Source organism: Chanos chanos, chromosome 1 (assembly GCF_902362185.1).
Source record: "Chanos chanos chromosome 1, fChaCha1.1, whole genome shotgun sequence".
Taxonomy (NCBI): domain Eukaryota; kingdom Metazoa; phylum Chordata; class Actinopteri; order Gonorynchiformes; family Chanidae; genus Chanos; species Chanos chanos.
In genome coordinates, this window is record NC_044495.1 from 42,103,579 (window position 1) to 42,125,246 (window position 21,668).

General features: G+C 42.4%; 1 protein-coding gene across 1 annotated transcript in view; it reads left to right on the plus strand.

Annotated features, from left to right (window-relative positions):
• The window catches only part of LOC115829880 (antigen WC1.1-like), a 50,329-nt gene extending 29,911 nt beyond the window's left edge, over positions 1-20,418 (plus strand). The window contains 3 exon segments of the mRNA XM_030794089.1: positions 17,236-17,240; positions 19,916-20,088; positions 20,289-20,418. Coding sequence (XP_030649949.1) covers positions 17,236-17,240; positions 19,916-20,088; positions 20,289-20,418 — 308 coding nt within the window.
• The last annotated feature ends 1,250 nt before the right edge of the window (positions 20,419-21,668 follow it).

Genomic DNA, 21,668 nt, shown 5'->3' on the forward strand with positions numbered 1-21,668 from the left:
TTTATTTTTATAATTTACATCAACAATCATCTGTAGATGTTACTGTCACAGCCTGCACCTCCATTTTGGACTTTTAGTTTGACATGTCTTTGTGCGCCTGTTCTGTGTCTGTCTCCGCCCCTCACCTGTTCCTGTTTGTCTCATTATTAACCTCATTCCCCCCTTGTTAATTTTATCCAATCATGTTTGCCCTGTTTAGTTTTCCTCTTGTATTTAAGCCCTTGTGTCTCCCCTGTCTGTTGTAAATTGTTGTTTGTGTTTTGTGCCCTCTGTTATGCTGCACCGGTTGTTATTGGTTTTTGTTCCAGTTTGTACTTGGATTTTGATCTTCATTTTAAGTAAGGTCCTCTGTTTTGGCACCTTCATCATCGTGTCTTTGCACTTGGGTCCTGCACCACACCACCAGCGTGACAGTTACCTTATCTTCAACATTTTTTTCTTTTTTTTTTTTGTCACCTGAAACCTTGTATGTTATAGATTTGCAAAACAGCCTTTAATATAAGTGTATGAAAATGTGTTGAATGTACAGTATTCAATAAACATTCATATGAGTTCATTAGTGTTTCATTTTTATTCCCATTTGTGCATACCTTTATTTCTAAGACACTAGAGACAATTCACTTTGTCTGTACATTCAGCTACACAGACATATTACTTTACACAATAAAGACCCACATGCTCACTCATATGTACACAGACATTGACTCACACAGAGTGGCTTATACATTCACTCATACATGCACACACAGGTATAGTCTCTCACTCATATAGGCACACACAACTGAATAAAATTCTATTTTCTTGTAGGTGCAATCCCATGGGCACAAAGTGCACTTGGCAGCCGCTGAAAACGTAATATAAAAACATAGTTCAAACAGGTAAGGTACATTTTGCTTAGGCCTATAGGCTCATGATTGTACCTCATTTTGGTTTTGATCATATTTGACATATTAAACAAAGTAAATATCATTCAGTGGTTATTTCAACTTGGAGTAGCTTTAACCCCCCAACAGAATGCTGTTTTAAGACACACAAATGTCCTCTTGCCTAATATCCTGCTTAGCAGATTAACATTTGAGTTCTATTCAGATAAAAAAAAAAAAGAAGGGAAGTGGCCCGCAAAATGGGTGGAGGGCCACCACCATCACCTCTGACAGAGGCAGAGGAGCTGGCCCTGAGCCTTAACCTGGGCAACCAGTGGCTGAAGGCATCCCTGGAGGGAGCTCATCCATCTATATCTATATCTATATCTATATCTATATCTATATCTTTATCTATACATATTCCTTCTTTGGGTTTTTAATTTCTCCCAACAGTCACTGATGATCTCATCTACCTTGTTGAGCCTCCTGCCACAACAGGACTCCCTGCAGTTGTAAGTACTCAATACTCCAGAGATTTTGCCAAATATAGTAGTAGTAGTATACTGAAGGGTGGCACGGTGGCGCAGTGGGTAGCGCTGCCGCCTCACAGCCAGAAGTTTTCGGGTTCGGTTCCGGGCCGGATGGCAAAACTCTGTGTGGAGTTTGCATGTTCTCCCCGTGTCTGCGTGGGTTTCCTCCGGGAGCTCCGGTTTCCTCCCACAGTCCAAAGACATGCAGGTTAGGTGAATTGGAGACACTAAATTGCCCTTAGGTATGAATGTGTGTGTGTCTGCGATGGACTGGCGACCTGTCCAGGGTGTTTCCCCACCTTTCGCCCTATGAGCACTGGGATAGGCTCCAGCACCCCCCGCGACCCTAATCAGGATAAGCAGCTTAGATAATGAGTGAGTGAGTAGTATACTGAAACAGAATGCTCTTCTTCATCACAGGATGATGATGAAGACACATTGTCTGCTGCCACAGAGGTTCGAAAGGCCTACAGAGGTTTACATCTTAATGTTATGTATGGTAGCTACTGATATGTCTCTCCCCATTTAAATGTTTTTACATTCTTGTGTGGAATTTTGAGTTTGAAATGCACATTGAAGGGATGACTCATTCTTATCCTTTTTAACAGAGCATGACTGGGAGGAGCATTGGCAGGAGGAGAGTCCATCAACCTCCATAGTGCAGACTGACACAGTGAGATCTTCAGTAAATGCCAGGTTAATTCTGCATGTAGAACTGTAGAATTTAATGGCATCCTTATGTTTTCTCAGTTACCGATAAAGGAGTTGTATAAAATGCATCTCCTAATCCTTACCCTAACCCTATACATTTTGAGGGTGTTATGAGAGGGAGAAAAGGGAATGATATTTGTACAAAGCTTTACTTACCGTGTGCAAATCTGTTGCTCAGGGTACACTAATGATACATTCGTGAGTCATGCACAGAGCTGGGCCACTTGGCTTCAACATTTGTGATCAAGTGCGCTGCATCATATATGACCTTGACAGTGCAGAGTATGAGAAATATTAGTTGCAGTATATTGTGATGTATAGTCTTTGTTATTGTAAGAAAGTAGTGATGTACCTGCACATTAATGCTGTGGAATTTGTTCTCATCTGCGAGCAAGAAGTCCACAGTGTCTAATATTAGAGATGTAGCCCAGAGTTGTTCAAATAAATGATAGACTGTGATGAAAAAATGGCAACACTCGATTAGGTGGTCATGAGGGATTGATAATACATCTAATCGGGGTCTCAAATCCTCTCCCGACGTAAGGCTTTGCGAATTAATTTGGCTTCAACGCCGATTAGGTTAGTGAAGAAAGGACACACCATGTTTGACAGCTGCTTCAGGTTCAGCCGGAGGGAGGAGTTAGGGAGAAACTCAGGGTTTGTTGAAGAAAACTTGCCAGCGAGCAGTAACTGGTAACTGAGGTAACTGAGTAACTGAGCCAGAGTTTGAGTTACCTCGCTTTCTGGAATGGAAAACCCAGAGTTTCCTTCATCTCAGGGTTAACAAACTCAGAGTTCGCTCTGAATCCCTTTCTGGAATACCCCCTTGAAAGTAAGTGAAATAATACATTGTTATTCTGATAATTGCCACAAGAGGGTGGGAGAGAGCTACAAGAGGGCTGTACAGTGCTATGAAGCAAGGCAACTGGCTTATCCAGGTAACTCCTGGTGAAGTTCATTCAGAGTAAGCTGTAAATCTCCTAATAGAAGAGCCTTGTGCCTTAATTCTCCTAGCAAAACAAAGCCGTAGTGCTCTTTTATTAGGAGCTTTACTGCTTACTCTGAGTTAACTTAACCAGAAGGTACCTGGATAAGCCAGTTACCTCACTTCATAGTACAGCCCTATGGTCTACAACGCTGCATGACTGGGGTCTACTTCCCACTGGAAACATCTGGAGACAGAAGAAGGTCCATTTCAGAGATGGGTCAGTGAGAAGACCCCATGTGTGTCCTATATAACTCTTACACTGACTTTGTCCATCACCCTGTCCTGGCTTAGAAAGATGAAATTTTTCCACATTTACTTTGGGTAAAAAAAAGTGAGCTGCATAGCTTCTATGTACAATTCCATCTGTTGCATCCCCACATTTGAAAACAACTGAATGCGGGGAGAACCAGTCATGCAGCAGAAACCTGTGTGATTGACCCCTAAAGGTGCAACCCCAGTTGTTGAAACTGTCTTGTTGGAACTCTCTGACCATGATCTGGTAATCTCATTTCAGCGGGAGATGTGCATTTGTAATCTCTGACAATGTAAATGAAGATAAATTGACCCAGGATCCCTCCACCCACCGTTGTCGCTGTGAAGCCCGTGGAGATGAGTGCAGAGGGGTTTTAATGCTAAGCTAGATGACCAAATTCACTGTACTTTGACTGCACTGCTGTGTGGATGGGAATAGTTTGGACGACCATTTTTGAAATGGAGGAGATCAATTATGACTTGTTTGTCAGAGATTAGGGATTTGGTTACGTATCAGGGGCTGGAGACTGATCTGACTCTCACTTATTTTTAAGATGTCAGTGAATTATGATCTCGCTATGGGCTGATTGTTTTAGTCATCTAGAATGGCATGTATTCTTCTGGATTCCGCATGAGCTCTTTGTGTGTGTGTTGATTGATAAGGCTGTCTTTTGTGTTAGCTTTTGTTGGAGAAATGGAAGAAGGCCTCTGAATATTGAAGTCAACGGAGGAGGGCCTCTGTATACCAAAAAGGGAAAATGCAAGGTCAGCAAAACATGAAGGCAACATGAAAAGGGTAAAATCTAGGTTATAGTAACAGGGGAGCATAGGTAATGGCCAGGATGTAGTTGCTTCAGTGTCCGCCTTGCATGGACTAGCCCATCGCTTGATAGTTAACACCTGCATTAAGGGTAAAGTGTCTGAGGTGAGACTGGGGACATGGTTGAGTATCCGAGGTAAGATGAGGACAAGGTTGAATATTATTTTTTTATTTTACCAAAAAAGGACACTTCGGAAATAGTGGTTCATGGAATAATGAATTCTGGGAAAATCTGGGGAAAATTCTGGAAGCAAATGGGTTGGACCATGCAAAAACGGATGATGTAAGGGGTGTTACCATACAACCGTGTTATGCGTTTATTGGATACATAGGTTTAGCATATTGATAAAATTTTAGATATAAGTAAATGATTTTATGTATTAGATTCAGTCACTCCCTAGGACCTGACTCAGTTTGTTGTATTTTGCTCACTACTGAATGCAATAAACTTACATTGCATCAGACTCCTGAAGACTTTGACTGCTTTTTGAAACTTAGAATTCATTTTGAACTCAGCATAAGAAGTACAGCATTTAGTGTGGAGAAGGGACTCGGTCATATCTGGCCCTGACCTGGGAGTCTCTCCCACACTTCCTAATCTGAAGCTTCCTTCCTCCTGGCCATGCTGAGAAGTGGGAAAGGATATCCCAGTCTGAATGGCAATAATTACTTGCATTCCTTGCACTGCCTCTCTGCCTTACAGTACATATTGAAACAGCTGGTGAAGAAGTAGTCAGTGGAGTGTTTTTTGTTGTTGTTGTTGTTGTTGTTGTTGTTGTTGTTTTTTGATGAACTATTTGCAGTCTTCAAGGTTTTGTCTCTGAGGCCTCCAGTGGGACTCATGAATGGGGCAGTAAGTGTTTTGGTCCATTGCTTTCTTTCCATCTCCAGGCTTCTCAGCTGACACTTGTATCTCATATAGATATAGATATATAGATATTGATATTGATATTGATATTGATATCGATATCGATATCTGACCTTGTCTGTATGACTTTTCACTTTGGCCAAGCTGGAGTCTTCCTGGGTTTTTGCTTCTGTGCAGATGACATGGGTTGGAACAGAGAACAAAAGAAAAGTGATACAGTGTTCTTGTTAAGACTTTGCGCTGAAGAATAAGAATTTTCTCTGGGGGCTGTGTGGAAGCATCTCCACTGGTGGTGTCTAAGTGCGATAGACAAGGTAAGATGCCACATAACTGCCGCTTTCAGCAACAGGTCTCTTATCTAATGAAGCCTCTGTGGGCCTTTTCTTCTCACCTTAGGAAACTAATCCTTTTTTGCTAGAGAGATCTTGTTCAATGGCAGTCAGACATGCTATTTGTTTCTTCAAGTGTGTCTCATGCCGTCATCAGCCCAGCTGGCATGTGTCTGATGCTGACTGTATTTATTCTGCTTAACTTGTCAGACAACTTCTCATTAGTGGCCATTTAATAACCAGATTTAGCTCTTCTCCTGCTGACCAGTGTAAGCCATCAATGCTCCCTGTTAATCACCAGAGAAGGTGACTGACCAGTGTAAGCCATCAGTGCTCCCTGTTAATCATCAGAGAAGGTGACTGTGAGTGGTCAGGGCCTCGTCATATTCGTCTTGGGTTGCGATTCCGCTGATAGTCTCGTGGAGATGTAGCGGAGCTTGCCGTTGAGTCTTTGACTTTGTGAAAAGTCCTGAGTCATGCTGGGGAGACTCCTGTATCCCAGACTAGGAGGTCTGGTCTGTATTTGACTGGTAGCTTGACGCATGTAAAATGGTATGGTTGTATTTTCATTATTTTTTTATGACAGATCATTAACTGTGACTGATGTAGTCTGTCGGTGACTGTAACTGCTATAGTAATTGTGGGATGGGGACTCTGAGAATTAAGTCAGGGAGTGCCATCCTGTTTTGTTTGTTGTGGGCATGTAAAGCCCTTTCAGACTGTAATCAGTGTTATTGGGCTCTAAATAAACTTGAAAGTGTTGGCTGACTCATTGTCTGACTAGATTAAACCTGCTTCCAATGCCGCTGCCTCAGGCAAGACAGCTTTCTTTTATTTTTCTCTCTGTTCCTGCGAGTTATTCAAGGCAACTTGGATACGAGACTTTTCAATCTTTGTCTCTGTCTCATATCATGTATATACTGCTCTAGCCTGAGTTTTGACTTCCCTCACATGCACTGTAATGATGATATGTCAATGTGTATCTAAAAGTAAACGTGTCACTGTAGCTTCTGTAGAAAACATCACAGTTGCCTGTGTTCATTTTGCCCTTGCTTTCTCCTAACCTGACCTCTGCTCTGACCTGATAACAACATGTGAATCATGTCAGGCCAAGTTACATACTACTCCCCTCATCTCATCCCAGACACACATGCGGACTTATGTGCACATGCATACACTCACTGTTAAACATACACGCAGACTCATGCACACATGCACACACTCACCATTAAAGATGCTCATACATAGTCACGGATAGAATTATACAGACAAAATTGTTCTGATCTGACAGTCAAAGGACAGGAATCGGTATTTAGCTTCTCCAAATTAAATGGTTTATTTGGAAAAAAGAAAAACGGCTGTTAATTTATGAAAGCCGATAAAGAATCAGACACTCAGACTACTTGTTAACACAGTGAAACTGCATAGAACCAAAATAATTACCACATCCAGACCCTTGTCAGTGTTTTCACAGTCAGTCTTTTTTTCTGTTAGGACTTCTGGCCTTTCAGCAGACCTTGTGAAAATAAGCTATATTATGGGAGAAGCTGCTGAGAGAGCATGAAACTCTCTTTAATTCTGCTTATAACAGCCATTAAGACCTCAAGAACTTTTTACAACATATCGTTCCTCAGATGCGCTGATGCTCTTTTTTCTGGATATTTTTTTTTCTATTGAGACTTGTGCAACCATTGAACTGTTGTCCTGTTATAACTGTTTTACAAACAAAAACTTTCATGTTTCTCTGCGTACATTTAAGCGATTTGACTCTCATGTGCTGTTTGAGGCTTGAGTGCCTTAAACACATGTCAGAGGGAATGACAGACAGCTGAGTAAACCAGTGGATTTTACTCAGGACTCCTAATACCGTTAAGTGATATTTCCAGAGTTCACGTGAGGAACTATATTTCATGATTCTCTTTCAGCGTTCTGTAATGAAAAGTAGGGTCTGAAGTGTAGTTATGAAATTAGACTGGTTCCAGCTCATTGGTTTTTGTTCTCAATCTAAAGAAGAGTAAGTGGATACCAGGTTAATCATTTGAGGAATTCTTTACATGGCAGAGTGACATTATAAAAGTGTCACAGCATGCAGTAACAGATTTCACTATCTAACACGACTTCCAGTATGACAAACACTGTTGACATTCTCTTTCAGGGGGTGATGACCCTATGTGTGCGTGTGTGTGCACGTAGGGACACGCACACGTGGAGAGAGAGTTGCCAAACACTTTTTGGAAAATGAAGTGAATATATATTTTTTGATACTATGTCATATGTCCAACAACAAAATGGCTGACCACTGTAATGGTGGAGCTCACTTGCAATCTACTCAATCTCCAGCAGAGGGTAGTATTGGTCAAAAATTGCAGATAGAATTCAATTAAGAGGAAAAATTTTAATCAACTAATGACAAACAAGGGAGCAGAAGAGCTTCATACAAAAGCACCTGTGATGTTTATTTTAAGACAGCGTTTATGAATTGTTTGTCAACATTTTATTATTCCTCTTTCTAAACCACAAGGAAGCGAATGTTTAAATTGATATTTTGTGTTCTCATTGTCCGGATAAACCCCTCTACTGATCAGTGTTTGGCAGTTATAGCTACAGCTACAGCTCTCCAAAAAATATTGTATTTGCACAAAAGGTACTACACCGTGTACTTTGTGCAGTTAGTCCTTGAAAATGCACCCACTGCATTGTGTCTGCTGTAAATAGTAAATAATTAATGGTACATAATGAAGCAGATAAAAAGAGAGGAAAGAGAAAGGAAAACAGATGCAGGGGGCAAGTTCACTTGGGCATTAAAACAAATCACCATGGTGACAAGCCTTTAAGGGTGCAGATCCAAACCAAGTTTCCGTTCAAAAAACATGTATGGCATAACCATGCCTCCATTTGGAGATCAGAATGGTTCAGCGTGTCTGTGGGGGAGGGGGCAGATGAGCGATTCTGTATTTGGTTAATATTACACTCTTCTGTGTTATTTAATGGATTCAAATTAGTTGAAGATGTGGTTACAGTTTCTGAATGAATCATTCTTATTTTAACCTCTCTTACAGTGCAGTAGGCCACATGAATAAGTTATATGCGACCATATGCAGACCAAACCTGGTTCCTCTTTTTCTGCTGATGAAGTGGACCTCAGTAAGCAGTTTAGTTTACTGAGTCTTACAGAGTTTTATGTTTTATCTTCTCAAAATAGCAAATAAATAAATAGCCTCAAAAAGCCAAATTCGCAGAATTATCAAATACATAAAAGTGGGCGGCTTTTCACCATCTCTGTTTTTATTGTAGTTGATACAGTGAACAGTCTACGACTGAATGTGATTTGACCTTTGTTAAAACCACTTTGTTTGCCATGAATAATCACGCAGCCTGACAAAGAGAAAACTTTGCATTTCAGTTGAAGCCACTTGAATGTTGAATATTATGCAACCAGAAATCCCAATAATTTCAGAAGGGTCTCTTCTATATTGGAAGCAGATTCCTGTACGGGGGAGCACAGTAATGCCTGCGTAGACTGCAGATGAGTAATCGCTCCAGGATCTCTGCTTTGGAGCCATTTTTTAAAACTCCCGACGGCTCACGGGAGACGAGAAGGGAGGGAGGGAGGGAGGAATGTTTCGCGTACTGGGTCGGCTTCAACCCATCTCGCGAACGAAAAAAGCCCCCGGGAATAACGATCTCTTATTATTTTCAGCAAGGGAGGTGGAAGGAGAGTGGACGTTTAGAGTCTGGCTGGGGCTAAGCAGACAGGAGTGACTGATACAGGAGAGGGCGGGGGGCAGGTGAATGAGGAAGAAGGGGTGGGGGGCCTGACATCATGGTAGTGTTCTTTGTCCAGACTGCTCTGGAGAGAGTCTGGCCCAGTGCCCAGAGAGAGAGAGAGAGAGAGAGAGAGAGACAGAGTGATCATATTCGTTTGACTCAAACAGATGGGATAGCAAAATTCAAAAGGAAGAGGAAAAATAATTCACTGCAGTAGTTTACCTGTAAACTGATCTTTCATACCATTCAGAAACTCATTTAAAGAGCAAGAACTATCTTTTACTGCGGATCTATCTAACAAATTAATAAATAAATAGGTTTTCACAAAGTACATAGGATTTATGAATGGGATATTTGAGATTCTGGACCTGAAGTGCACAAGCTCTAAAAGCATTCCATGTCATTTTCCCCCTCCTAAAATTCCCAATTTCCCTCCTGAAAAAGTTTTCTCCTTTTGCAAGCCTGAGAAAAATCCACTCTTTCCAGCGTGGTTTCGATGGTCCACAAAGGAGCGCCAACTGCCAGACTGTTCCAGGCTTATAAAGCCTACAAATCATTATCCAACTTGAAGGATTATTCTGGCTTTCTCTGTCTCCAGTGACGAGAAAATAAAAACATGAGATTGACCCCTCATTTGGCAGTCTCAGTGTTTCAGCTGTTGCTATGGACACGCTGTTGTAGAATTATTTTGAATGTTTGGTTTTTAAAAACACGAGAGTGTTTTTTTTTGGGGGGGGGTGTTTTTCTGATGTCTGAGATGCGCAGACAGAGTACACACACACACACACACACACACACACACACACTCTCACTTACTCACTCTCTGTCATTGTTTGAAGGAAACACTTCACAATGGGAAATGCGCTGATGAGTAGATATAAACATGACTGTCCCCTTTTGTATTCCTGAAGAGAAAAAATGACTCCTGCTTTGTTAGATGTAAATACTCTCTTACTGTCTAGTCTTATATGGATGTTTTAAATCCAGGCTTGGAGTCAATTACATTACACACGCCACCACACACACACACACACACACACAGCTGTATCAGGCCGTTGCCATTCCATTTTCAATACAGTCCATGTCTTAAAATAGTCTTGTAAGGTTGCCCAAATCTTCTTAAACATAGAAGCAATGGACAAGGATACAGTATTTCTAACTGTCTTTTAGCCTTCGCTCTAAATACTACGTATTAACCAGTTAAAAAAACAAACAAAGAAACAAAACAAACAAACAAAAAAACCCATGAAAATCATTCATTTTTCAAGTATGACTCTGGCACAACAATTGGATGTAGTTGATCATGTGAGTTAAATTACAGCCTCAGTCCTGGATACAAACCACAGAAACCTCTAAAGAGCTACTGTTTACACAAAATAAACAATGATAGTGAAATCCTCCAATGCTGAGTTTTGCTGACAGTTACTACACTTTCTGTCTTATGATGTCACCAAGGCCAGTTGTCAATTAAATGTTTCTGTAATGATATCATAACTCTCTCACTGAAATCATGATAGGACATTGAAGGACAGATTGTTGTATTGCTGTGTTAATGTCTCAGCTGGTTGCCAGTTACATGGTGCTTAAATCTCTCTCTCTCTCTCTCTCTCTCTCTCTCTCTCTCTCTCTCTCTGTCTCTGGATGACTGGTCTCTTGGTTTGCATGTCTGTTGCCAAGCATGCAGTAATTCTCATTGTGTTACTCTGTATCTGAGCTTCCTCCGTCTTTGACTTCAGATGGCAGGCATATCCATCACCATAATACCCTTCATATTTTCCCACTGGTGGCCCTGCTGGTGGAGTCTCCACTGTCTGAAGAATGGGCCTATAGACAAACACTACCCCCCCCACTTCTCCTCACACATATCCCGCTTGTTCCCCCTTCCACAAAACCGACCCCTCCCCAGCCCTCCCCGAGTTCATACCTCAAACCCTGCCAACTTTGTCCAGCGGGGCACGAGGCAGTGGACCAAGCAAAACCTGGTTTGTGTTGGAGTCATTCACCAAGGCCTCCTCAGGAGATTAATTCTTGCAAAGTGTGAGTTGACATTTATGAGAAAAGAAGAGGTCAGAGCAGAGCAGCAGAATCAATCAATTCATCTCCTCTCCCCTCTCGACCCGCCATTTCCTCCAGAATCTCCAAGCAGTAAAATGAGAAGAGATACCGCAGCGTTGGAATTAACTTCATCTGCTCTCTCTGTATACAGAGATGGTCAATGAGATTGACGCAGAGCTTCAGGAACAATCAGCTGCTAATGCATCTTAATTGAGCAATTAATCTTTCACACACTCGAACTGAAGAGATATTGCTTGGCTTATTGGATAAGACTTGAGACAATGGAAAGACAGCGGATTGGTTTTTCTTTTTAAACTGAAACATCTGCTTTTTCACTTAATAAAAAGGACTCCCAATTATATGAGGCCTTTTCACGAAGACAAATGGCAGCTCACGGTGCGAAAGGCCACTTGTTCGGTCGGCATTTTTACACAGCGCAGTCAGCTCTGGGTTATCAATAACACAGAATTAGAATGGATTAGATGCAGATTAACGCATGTGAACAGCTTTCTCTCTGCCAGCAACCCATCGCTCTTACTGCCCATGATCAATGTGCCTCAGATACTGCGGGCGAGACACTATTCATTCTCATTACTCTGTGTGTGTGTGTGTGTGTGTGTGTGTGTGTGTGTGTGTGTTTTGTGCCTGTGGCTCTAAATTCCAGTGCTGATGAAATTCCAGTATAATTTGCAGCTTCAGAAGTACCTTAGCATAGATTCCTCCATTATCTGGAGCTCTGCTGAAGCGACACTGTTCTTCCATTTGAAACTCCATCATTTTGGTGTCTTTTTTAATGGTGGTAGAGGTTCCGCTTACAGGCACCACTCCAGAATCTTCCATAACAGTTTGACTGGGTTGAGATATAGTGACTGAATGAAAACACTGCTTTTCAGGCATTGTGACCTCTTGTGCCCTCTGGATGGAGGTTTCCACAAATGCCTTGTGGATGGAGGCTGTTATAGTCCTGGAATATGTGTTTCACCAGATAATGAAGGTGATCTATTGTTGCAACATTAATTTACCTCGTCCACTAAAGGGGTGAGTGGACCAAAACCATGTCAGGAAAATTATCTCGCACCATAACAGCTGCCAAAACTATTCACTGCGGGGAAACAAGCACCTGAGTCGGCCAGTTTCCTTTGGCATGTTCTAAATATGCACTCGTCCACTTGTTGAAAACTGGGTATAATTGATTTGTCTGACCATGTAACTTTGCCTATTGTTCACTAGGCTGTTTTCTCCAATAATCTTCTTCCAAATGAACATTTTTAGATGTACTGTTTTCTGTGAGTCTATCATGGGTTAGATCTCAAAAGAATGCCTGCTCTCACCATTGATTTATATTTCAGAGTTGCTTGTCGTTTTGGTCTTGCTTTTTCAGTAATGTCCCTCAGGTACCTTTGACCTCACCCGGGAACATTATGGCCCGTTGACCAGATCCCAATCCAGATCCATGAATAGGATCTACTACATCTGTCCAGTCTACATTAAGCCGACATTATGACCTATTCTGATATCATGATACTTTTCCAGTCATGCCAAACTCATTTTTATGCATGCAGAATTCAGATGTACCTGTTCGCACTGTTTGGGTCAAGCTACAAAAGGGAACAGGCATATTCACTCTTGAAAATCAACATGTCAAAGTCCTGATCTTCTCTTAGCACTGACCACATTACAACAGTGTATCACAGCACCAGAAAAGTCACCTGACTTTACTGACCCCACTACTCCCTCAGTGAGCATGATCTGAGTCAACAGTAAACTTGTGTTAACTACTTAATTGACTCAGCAGTTCTCTTCTGCTCTTTTTGCTTTGCTGTGTTGGGAAGTTGCCTGTGTGGGTATCCAGAGTTTTTGTTTTCCAGAGAGATCTTCCTTGAAGCATGAGGCATTTATCTCTCTCTCTCTCTCTCTCTTTCTCTCTCAATGTCTCTCTCTCTGTCGCTCTCCCTCTATCTCTTGCTGGCTCTTGCTCTCTCTCTCTCTCTCTCTCAAAAAAGAAAGAAAAAAGAAACAGTCATTATTGTAAAATGTAACTTATCTTCTTGGATGGGAGGGGTTATCTTCTGGGTTTTTGGGAAGGATATTAACCACAATCAGATAAATATCTGGGACTTGTTTTCTTTTTTGGTTTTTTTTTGTAACATATAAATAACTTTGATATTAGACAGCATTCTTGTAAAATAGCAGTCTAATTTGTGTTCAGGATGTTAGATACACCACGCTGCACTTTTCCTGAAGCTAAGTCTGTAGTGCAGAGTTCTGAGGAATTCTGAGAACAGACTGGCATTCCTTCATTTCCCATGATTTCCATGAATGCTGTAAGCAAACAAAAAACAAATGAATGAAAAACGATGGAATGCACAGGACAAAAAAAACAACAACAAAAAAACTACCCGATAGGCATTCCTTTGTCTCTCACACTCTACATCTGTAAATAATATCTGGTTTCTTTGACTGTGAACTCAGTGTGTACCATATATTTGTGAACAGTGTAAATATTATGAAGAACCTTCAAGGAACCGGATTTATGAACATCAAGCCGAAGTTCCATCTGGGAATTTGATGTGGTTCTGACTGTTGGCCTGAAAGATGATATTGACTTTGACGAGCGCCAAAACCATTCTTCTGGAAAAATGGACGACTTTCACAGAGACTGTCATCTACATTAGAGTGTGTCAGTATTCTCGGGTTTCGTGGGAACTCATCGGGGACGGGAGAGTTCTTATCCTGTCCTGTTATTGTTCTCTGTGTGTCGAGTTAGTGCCTCTGTCTGTGTCCTCGCTCTATCACGGGCTGGTGCTATTGATGGTTATGCAGACAGTAGAGCTTAATAGGACCGCTGGGATTTCAAGACGTGTGACATCAGTCAGAGGCTCTGAGAACACTGGCTCTGTTTGCTAATGCACACACACACACACACACACACACACACATACACACACACACACAGAACTATAGATAAACATACAAACACAGAAAGATGCATGTGTATATAGAATCGTGTTCACTCAGACACTTATTTAGTACATACACATGCATAAAGACACACAAATACACCTACTGAGAAAGACAAAAATCACTTTTAGGCCTTCTAAAAGTTCATATTATACACCCTACCACACCACACACACACTACCGCACACACATACACACACACACACACACACACACAGGGGCAGATGTCCTCTCCAGCTCTGTCATGTAGGAATGATGCCAACAGTATGCTAATGAAGAGGCTCTGTCCGTCTGGCTGAGTGTGAGCCCGTTATCTGTGCACATGGGCCTGCATCTCCGTGCCTTCTCTATGCTCTCCTCAAAACCACAGCAATACCGCCTTTTCCTCCTCCTCCTCAAAAACACAGCAATACTGCCTTTTCCTCCTCCTCCTCAAAAACACAGCAATACCGCCTTTTCCTCCTCCTCCTCAAAAACACAGCAATACCACCTTTTCCTCCTCCTCCTCAAAACCACAGCAATACCGCCTTTTCCTCCTCCTCCTCAGAAACACAGCAATACCACCTTTTCCTCCTCCTCCTCAAAAACACAGCAATACCGCCTTTTCCTCCTCCTCAAAAACACAGCAATACCGCCTTTTCCTCCTCCTCCTCAAAACCACAGCAATACCGCCTTTTCCTCCTCCTCCTCAAAAACACAGCAATACCGCCTTTTCCTCCTCCTCCTCAAAAACACAGCAATACCGCCTTTTCCTCCTCCTCCTCAAAAACACAGCAATACTGCCTTTTCCTCCTCCTCCTCAAAAACACAGCAATACCGCCTTTTCCTCCTCCTCCTCAAAAACACAGCAATACCACCTTTTCCTCCTCCTCCTCAAAACCACAGCAATACCGCCTTTTCCTCCTCCTCCTCAGAAACACAGCAATACCACCTTTTCCTCCTCCTCCTCAAAAACACAGCAATACCGCCTTTTCCTCCTCCTCAAAAACACAGCAATACCGCCTTTTCCTCCTCCTCCTCAAAACCACAGCAATACCGCCTTTTCCTCCTCCTCCTCAAAAACACAGCAATACCGCCTTTTCCTCCTCCTCCTCAAAAACACAGCAATACCGCCTTTTCCTCCTCCTCCTCAAAAACACAGCAATACCGCCTTTTCCTCCTCCTCCTCAAAAACACAGCAATACCACCTTTTCCTCCTCCTCCTCAAAACCACAGCAATACCGCCTTTTCCTCCTCCTCCTCAAAAACACAGCAATACCGCCTTTTCCTCCACCTCCTCAAAAACACAGCAATACCGCCTTTTCCTCCTCCTCGCATTTACTGCAAGTCTGGATTCTTACACGTTCATCTCTGACATTTTGATCATGTGTTACTACCCAGTATGAAAATCCCATCAGGGAACAGTGAATAAACGTATTTTGGTGTATGGGGCATACATTTGCCACAGTAGACTGCATAATAGCTGTATTCCTCAGTGTCCACTACTCAGATTAGGCTCGTAGCATGAAAGTACCATATTCAGTAGAAAGTCGACATTTAGAGAGAGATATTACTCCTGTTGGCTGATGACTTTTTTCTGATTGTTGAAACCAAACACACAGGTCCAAAAAAAGAAAGGGCATTTTTCAAGAGGTATCAGAATGACAAGACTCTGAAAGAAATTAAATGAGAAAATGCTGATTTGACAGTTTCCACAATTATGAAGATGATGTCAAGATAATCTCAAATAGATCATTGTAGATTTGGAACTTAAAGCTCTTGTTATCTTTCATCTCACTCTCAAATGACCATCTTTCCGACCCATATCAACTGAGCGGCCACATACTGGTCACCCTGACCATGGAATATTTACTGTGATGCTTCGGAAGAGAAATTCAACCACACATTAAGTTCTCTGACCTGGCACTGAACCCAAATCAAAACGAAGATTTTCTTTTTTTTTTTTACTTGGGCAGTGTTAATCTGTGAGTTTTTTTGCTTTTGACTACCATGTCCTCTCCTACTGGAGTGATTTTAAGTCTTGTCCCAAAGTACACGGTGCTGTGGCAAAACACTGGGTCCTCAGAGTCCCTCTGTTTGAAGAACTGACCTTGTGAAGGTGTTTCAGTGGTCTTTATTTTCCTGAGAGTGTGACTGTGTATGTGTGCGTGTGTGTTAAGTGTGTGTTTCTCTTTCTGTTTCTCTCTTCTTTGTGCAGTTAGGTGCTGAATCAACACCATAGTGTCAAGCAGAGGAAGCCATCGATCCTCACACATACACACACACACACACACTCACACACACACACACACAAACACATGCGTGTAGGCACACATGCGCACACACAGACACGCACACACACAACCTGCGCCATTATGCAGGGGGACTGTGGATATGCTTAGAACAGCACAAGACCCTAAAAATGCTGAGACGGAAAAGGAGCTCACTCTTCTGCAGATAAACTGTAGTCTCAGATTGTGGATCGTCTGCAGATAAACTGTAGTCTCAGATTGTGGATCGTCTGCAGATAAACTGTAGTCTCAGATTGTGGATCGTCTGCAGATAAACTGTAGACTTGGATTGTAGGTCATCTGTAGGTAAACTGTAGGCTTGGATTGTAGGTCATCTGTAGGTAAACTGTAGACTTGGATTGTAGGTCATCTGCAGATAAACTGTAGACTTGGATTGTAGGTCATCTGTAGGTAAACTGTAGACTTGGATTGTAGGTCATCTGTAGGTAAACTGTAGACTTGGATTGTATTTCATCTGCAGGTAAACTGTAGACTTGGATTGTAGGTCATCTGTAGGTAAACTGTAGACTTGGATTGTAGGTCATCTGTAGGTAAACTGTAGACTTGGATTGTATTTCATCTGCAGGTAAACTGTAGACTTGGATTGTAGGTCATCTGTAGGTAAACTGTAGACTTGGATTGTAGGTCATCTGTAGGTAAACTGTAGACTTGGATTGTAGGTCATCTGTAGATAAACTGTAAAGTGAGACTGCAGGTCATCTGTAGTTAACTGCAGATTGAGACTGCAGGCTGAGGATGTCAGAGTGGCTTTCTGTATTAGTGTCTCTGTTAGTGTGTGTTAATGTCTGTGTTTGTGCAGCTGTGGTAACACTATTCACATTATTGTTGCAACAGTAATTTCCAGTGTAGTGTTTCATGAATAGCGAGACAATGCAATATTGAATAAATAAAATATTTTTTCTCAAGCACATTCTTTTATCCTTTATAAAAGTAAATAAAAACAGTACGTCACATTTCCTAATCTATCATTCTCACTCATTCATTTCTCTGATGCTTCCAGATCACTCTGTGGTGTGTGTGTGTGTGTGTGTGTGTGTGTGTGTGTGTGTGTGTGTGTGTGTGTGTGTGGTGTGTGTGTGTGCGTGTGTGTGTACGTGTGTGTGTGTACATGTGTGTGCACATACGTGTGTGTGCGTGTATGTGTGCACGTATGCGTGTGTGTAAGTGTATGTGAGTGTGTGTGTGTGTGTGTATGTGTGTGTGTGTGTATGTGTTTGTGTTTGTGTTTCTGTGTGTGTGTTCGTGTGTGTGTGTCTGCTTGCTTCCCTTTAATGCACCTGCTTGGCTGCCAGACCATTACCTCTGGATTACAATCAGAGAGAGGGAAAGCCTGGGGAACTTTACAAAATTTAAAGGGCACACACACACACACACACACACACACACACACACACACACACACACAGCATTTTTACTCCTATCCACATGATATGGGGTGATTTTCCCCAGCTATGAGGTAATTACCCCAGATAAGGGATGATTAGAGCTGGTCTTTTGGTCATGACCAGCACTGCACATGTTTAATTACTGACTGCTCTAGCCTTCTGTCTGTGCCCTGTAATGGATGGCATCCACCTCCAGGTAATGGAGGTATTTAACGTTCACACACACACACACACACACACACACACGTTCTCTCTCTCTCTCTCTCTCTCTCTCTCTCACACACACACACACACACACACACATACACACACACATACACAAAGAGAGAGAGAGTCCTTTGATGTCCCTTTGTTAGCTCAGCAAAGCATCTACAGATCCTTAGCAAACTCTATAGTCTCTTTATTATGATCTGCTTCACATCGTTAATATATTATGACATTTCTACAGTCATAAAACCCCACAAGGCAACAACCCAGAGGGCACGATGACAACTTTAGAGAGACATTTATCTAAAGTGATGGAGTGTCAGTAGAGTTTCTCCCTCAGTCATTCTGCAGTCCTGTCTATAAACAGCACCAGGAGAATAGCGGGGTTTCTCTACAAGTGAATCAGGAGAACAGGAACTGATCCCTGGTGTGCGCATTTTTCTGTTCCGGGTCACAACCCTCGGCGTTTCTGTGACTCAATGCAGCAGTGGGACCTCGATATGTGCAGCCCGTTGGTTAAAGGCCATAGGTCAGAGCGCGGAACCGGGTGGAAGAAATCCGAGCTTATGGCCCAGGCTCTCGGCAGGCTGGAAAAATGACCCCGTCTGCATACCGTCTCGCACCAATCCCAAAAATAGGGAAGACAATCCCACCGCGCATAAACACAACTTCCAAGGAGATAATCTAACAACTGTTCTGCATCTCCTTACTCTAAATTAATCTGTACTTTCCGATAAACACTCATCATAAATTCTGATGGTTTGGATATATTTCAGAGTAGCAGAGGCGCATAACTATGCATGGCTTTGAGTTCACTGGTCTTACAGTGGAATGATATCAGCAATTCAGTGGTTCTTTGTAGATTTCAGTCTCTGTAAACAACATGAAGGAATGTTTATTTGTCTCGTTCACCGATTAAGCGCTTCCGAGAGTGATGGGAGAGAAGCTCTCAGTTAATGGAGTTATTTTAACAGTGGTATGCTAACTGTAGTTGCATGTGAAGAGTGAAAACCATACTACAGTAAAACCCACATGTAATATCTACCATCTTATGAAGACACATTACCGACAAGGAGGAGACGGTCAGTGTGTTGACTGTCAGTGACCTTTGGCCCTGTGAACTTTGACCCCACGTGCATGTTAGGCTCCATTTTTAGATTGTTCTGTGGAGGGTTCCCCAGGGAAGCTGTCGCATGGGAATGTTCATCCTAAAAACGAAACCACAGTTAACCCTGCCCACCTCTCCCCATCTCCCCCCATGCTCTTTTATCTCTACAACTCCCCTCTTGTGCTTCTTTCTTGGTCTGTGAGTCTTTGTCTGGTTTTTTTTTTTTGGTTTTGTATTATTTTGGGCTTCTACTTCTACCTTTGTCTTTTTCTCTTCTTCTCCTTCTTAGACTTTTCCACCGTATTTATCTTTACTCTCTTCTCTTTTGCTTCATTAACATTTATTAATACCTGTCATAATTCAGACAAGCCTGTTCCTTCTCACCGGTGACAAGCTGTAATTCTCCCTGTCTCTCTCTGCAGCACCAGTCTCTCTCTCTCTCTCTCTCTGTCTCTCTGTCACTGTCTCTCTATCTAAAAAAGAACCATGTGTTCCTTATAATGGCTTCAAACAGATGAATTACAGTCATCGTGAATCATGCAGATGTGACGTGTAATTATTCTCAAGGGTCCCTGGCACGTCTGGCAGATGTTACGGCGAGATGCCTTCAGTTCTACAGGGCTCAAGAACCGACAATTCGTTTCTCCCCCCTTCAGACCTGATGAACTGCGGCCCGCATGGAGGCTCAAATTAAGCACAGTGCCCAACATCAAAACCACGAGCTCTGTGAAACCCTTGACCTCATGGCCTCATTTAACTTTTATTGTGTTATCTCATAGCGGTGTATTAACAGACTGCGAATGTCAGGCGGTTGTGGCTGGTCATATGAGTGTAAAACGAGCAGACTCCGCTCCATAGTGGGGCTTACAAGATGCTGCTATTTCCAGCTCACTTCGCCCAAGAGCGTGGCTAGGGAACGGGACACATCCAGGGGCTGGCTCCTGGCCCCCTTGCTCACTTCCAGTCCCCCCCACCACTTACCCCCCCCCCCCCCCCCTCAAAAAAGAAAAAAAATGCCCACATGCTCTAAGTGCACGGGGCAAAATGTATAGCGGCACTTGTCAAAATGCTCCAAATGGTAATGTGTGTTGAGTAGCTCTTCTTAAAGCCACGATGGTGTAATGTTATCCATATGTCTGGGCTCTGGGTTAGACCAGTGGCTGTCAATCAGCTCCTCTGGGATCCCCCTGCCTCTGCCCACCAGCTCATAATCAAACCCCTGATTGGCCCAATCGGCTGTGAGAATGGAGGTGCAGACTGGGGTCCTGAGGAGCAGACTTAGAACAAGTGCATTTGACAACCAGATCAGAACTTTATGTATCACCAATACGATGCATGACACAAAGTGTCATGGTAAAGGATTTGAAAATACAGATCTCTGTTTTCTTTTTCTGGCTGCAGCACAGTTGACATGGATGTTCAGCACTAATGCAATAAAAAGTCCTTGAGTCCTCAGAACTAAATTCCACAGTTGGACCTTTACTTATTTTATGGCTTCACATTTTAACTATATCTTTTTACAGTGACTGTCTCTGTTTGTATGAAGATTTGCATATATATTCACTCTGGAAGAGGATTTCATCATGTAAATATAAAAGTTTTAGCATCTGCTCTGGTCTTGTTTTGGTATTCATGTTGCAACAGTAAGGCTGGTGCTCTTGTTAACACATTTTTTTTCTAGTACAATAGAACTCATCCCAGTAAGTTATATACTGAAAAGCTGCTTATGTTTGCTTGTAGTGGAGAGCGCATTGATTTGTCACAGTCACCTGGTATTGATCCATATGCTTTCTCCATCTCTAGGGGAGCTGAGCAGTCTGGGCTTTTGTGTGTTGGGAATGATCTCAAAGTAGAGATACATCAGAGACACCAAGAGTCAGCGAATATAAGCTCCCCTCCCCCTGCCTCCTCACTCTCTTTCTCTCACTCTCTCTCTCAACCTCTCCCATTCTCTCTCTCTCTCTCTCTCTCTCTCTCTCTCTCTCACTCTCTAATGTCAGCCAATTAGAGACGGTAAAAATACAGAATAGGAGGAAATCATATTAGCGCTGGCTCGCTGCTGAACGGCTGGGTATGTGAAGATGAACGATGTTCCATTTGAAGTAATTTTGATCTCAGAGTTTAACATGGCACCAAGGCCGGTTGGACTCCCACACACGAGACCTTGGGTTCTTCCAGTGTGATGTCATTACCTTCAAAGCCAGGATAATTGGAATCCTCCCCCAGTCACTCTGGCCATCCAGGGTTTAACAACATGAGGCACTCTGATTGATGCTGATGAGACTGTTAGTGAATCGTGATGTGGAGTGCAGGAGGAAACACTTCTGTAAACCTTTGTGAAAATAGGCCAGTTAGAAGGAGAAATCTGCCAATGCACTGTATCACATGAGGGTTGGTATAATAGAGTTGGCTGCTAGTTCCCAAGCCACTAAAACCTGCTGTCTAATTGGTTCCCTTGCGCTACTCATTGCAGCTGAGAAGTGTTGAACTCTCCATTAAAAGCCAAAGGTATGACAGTGACAGTTAAACTCG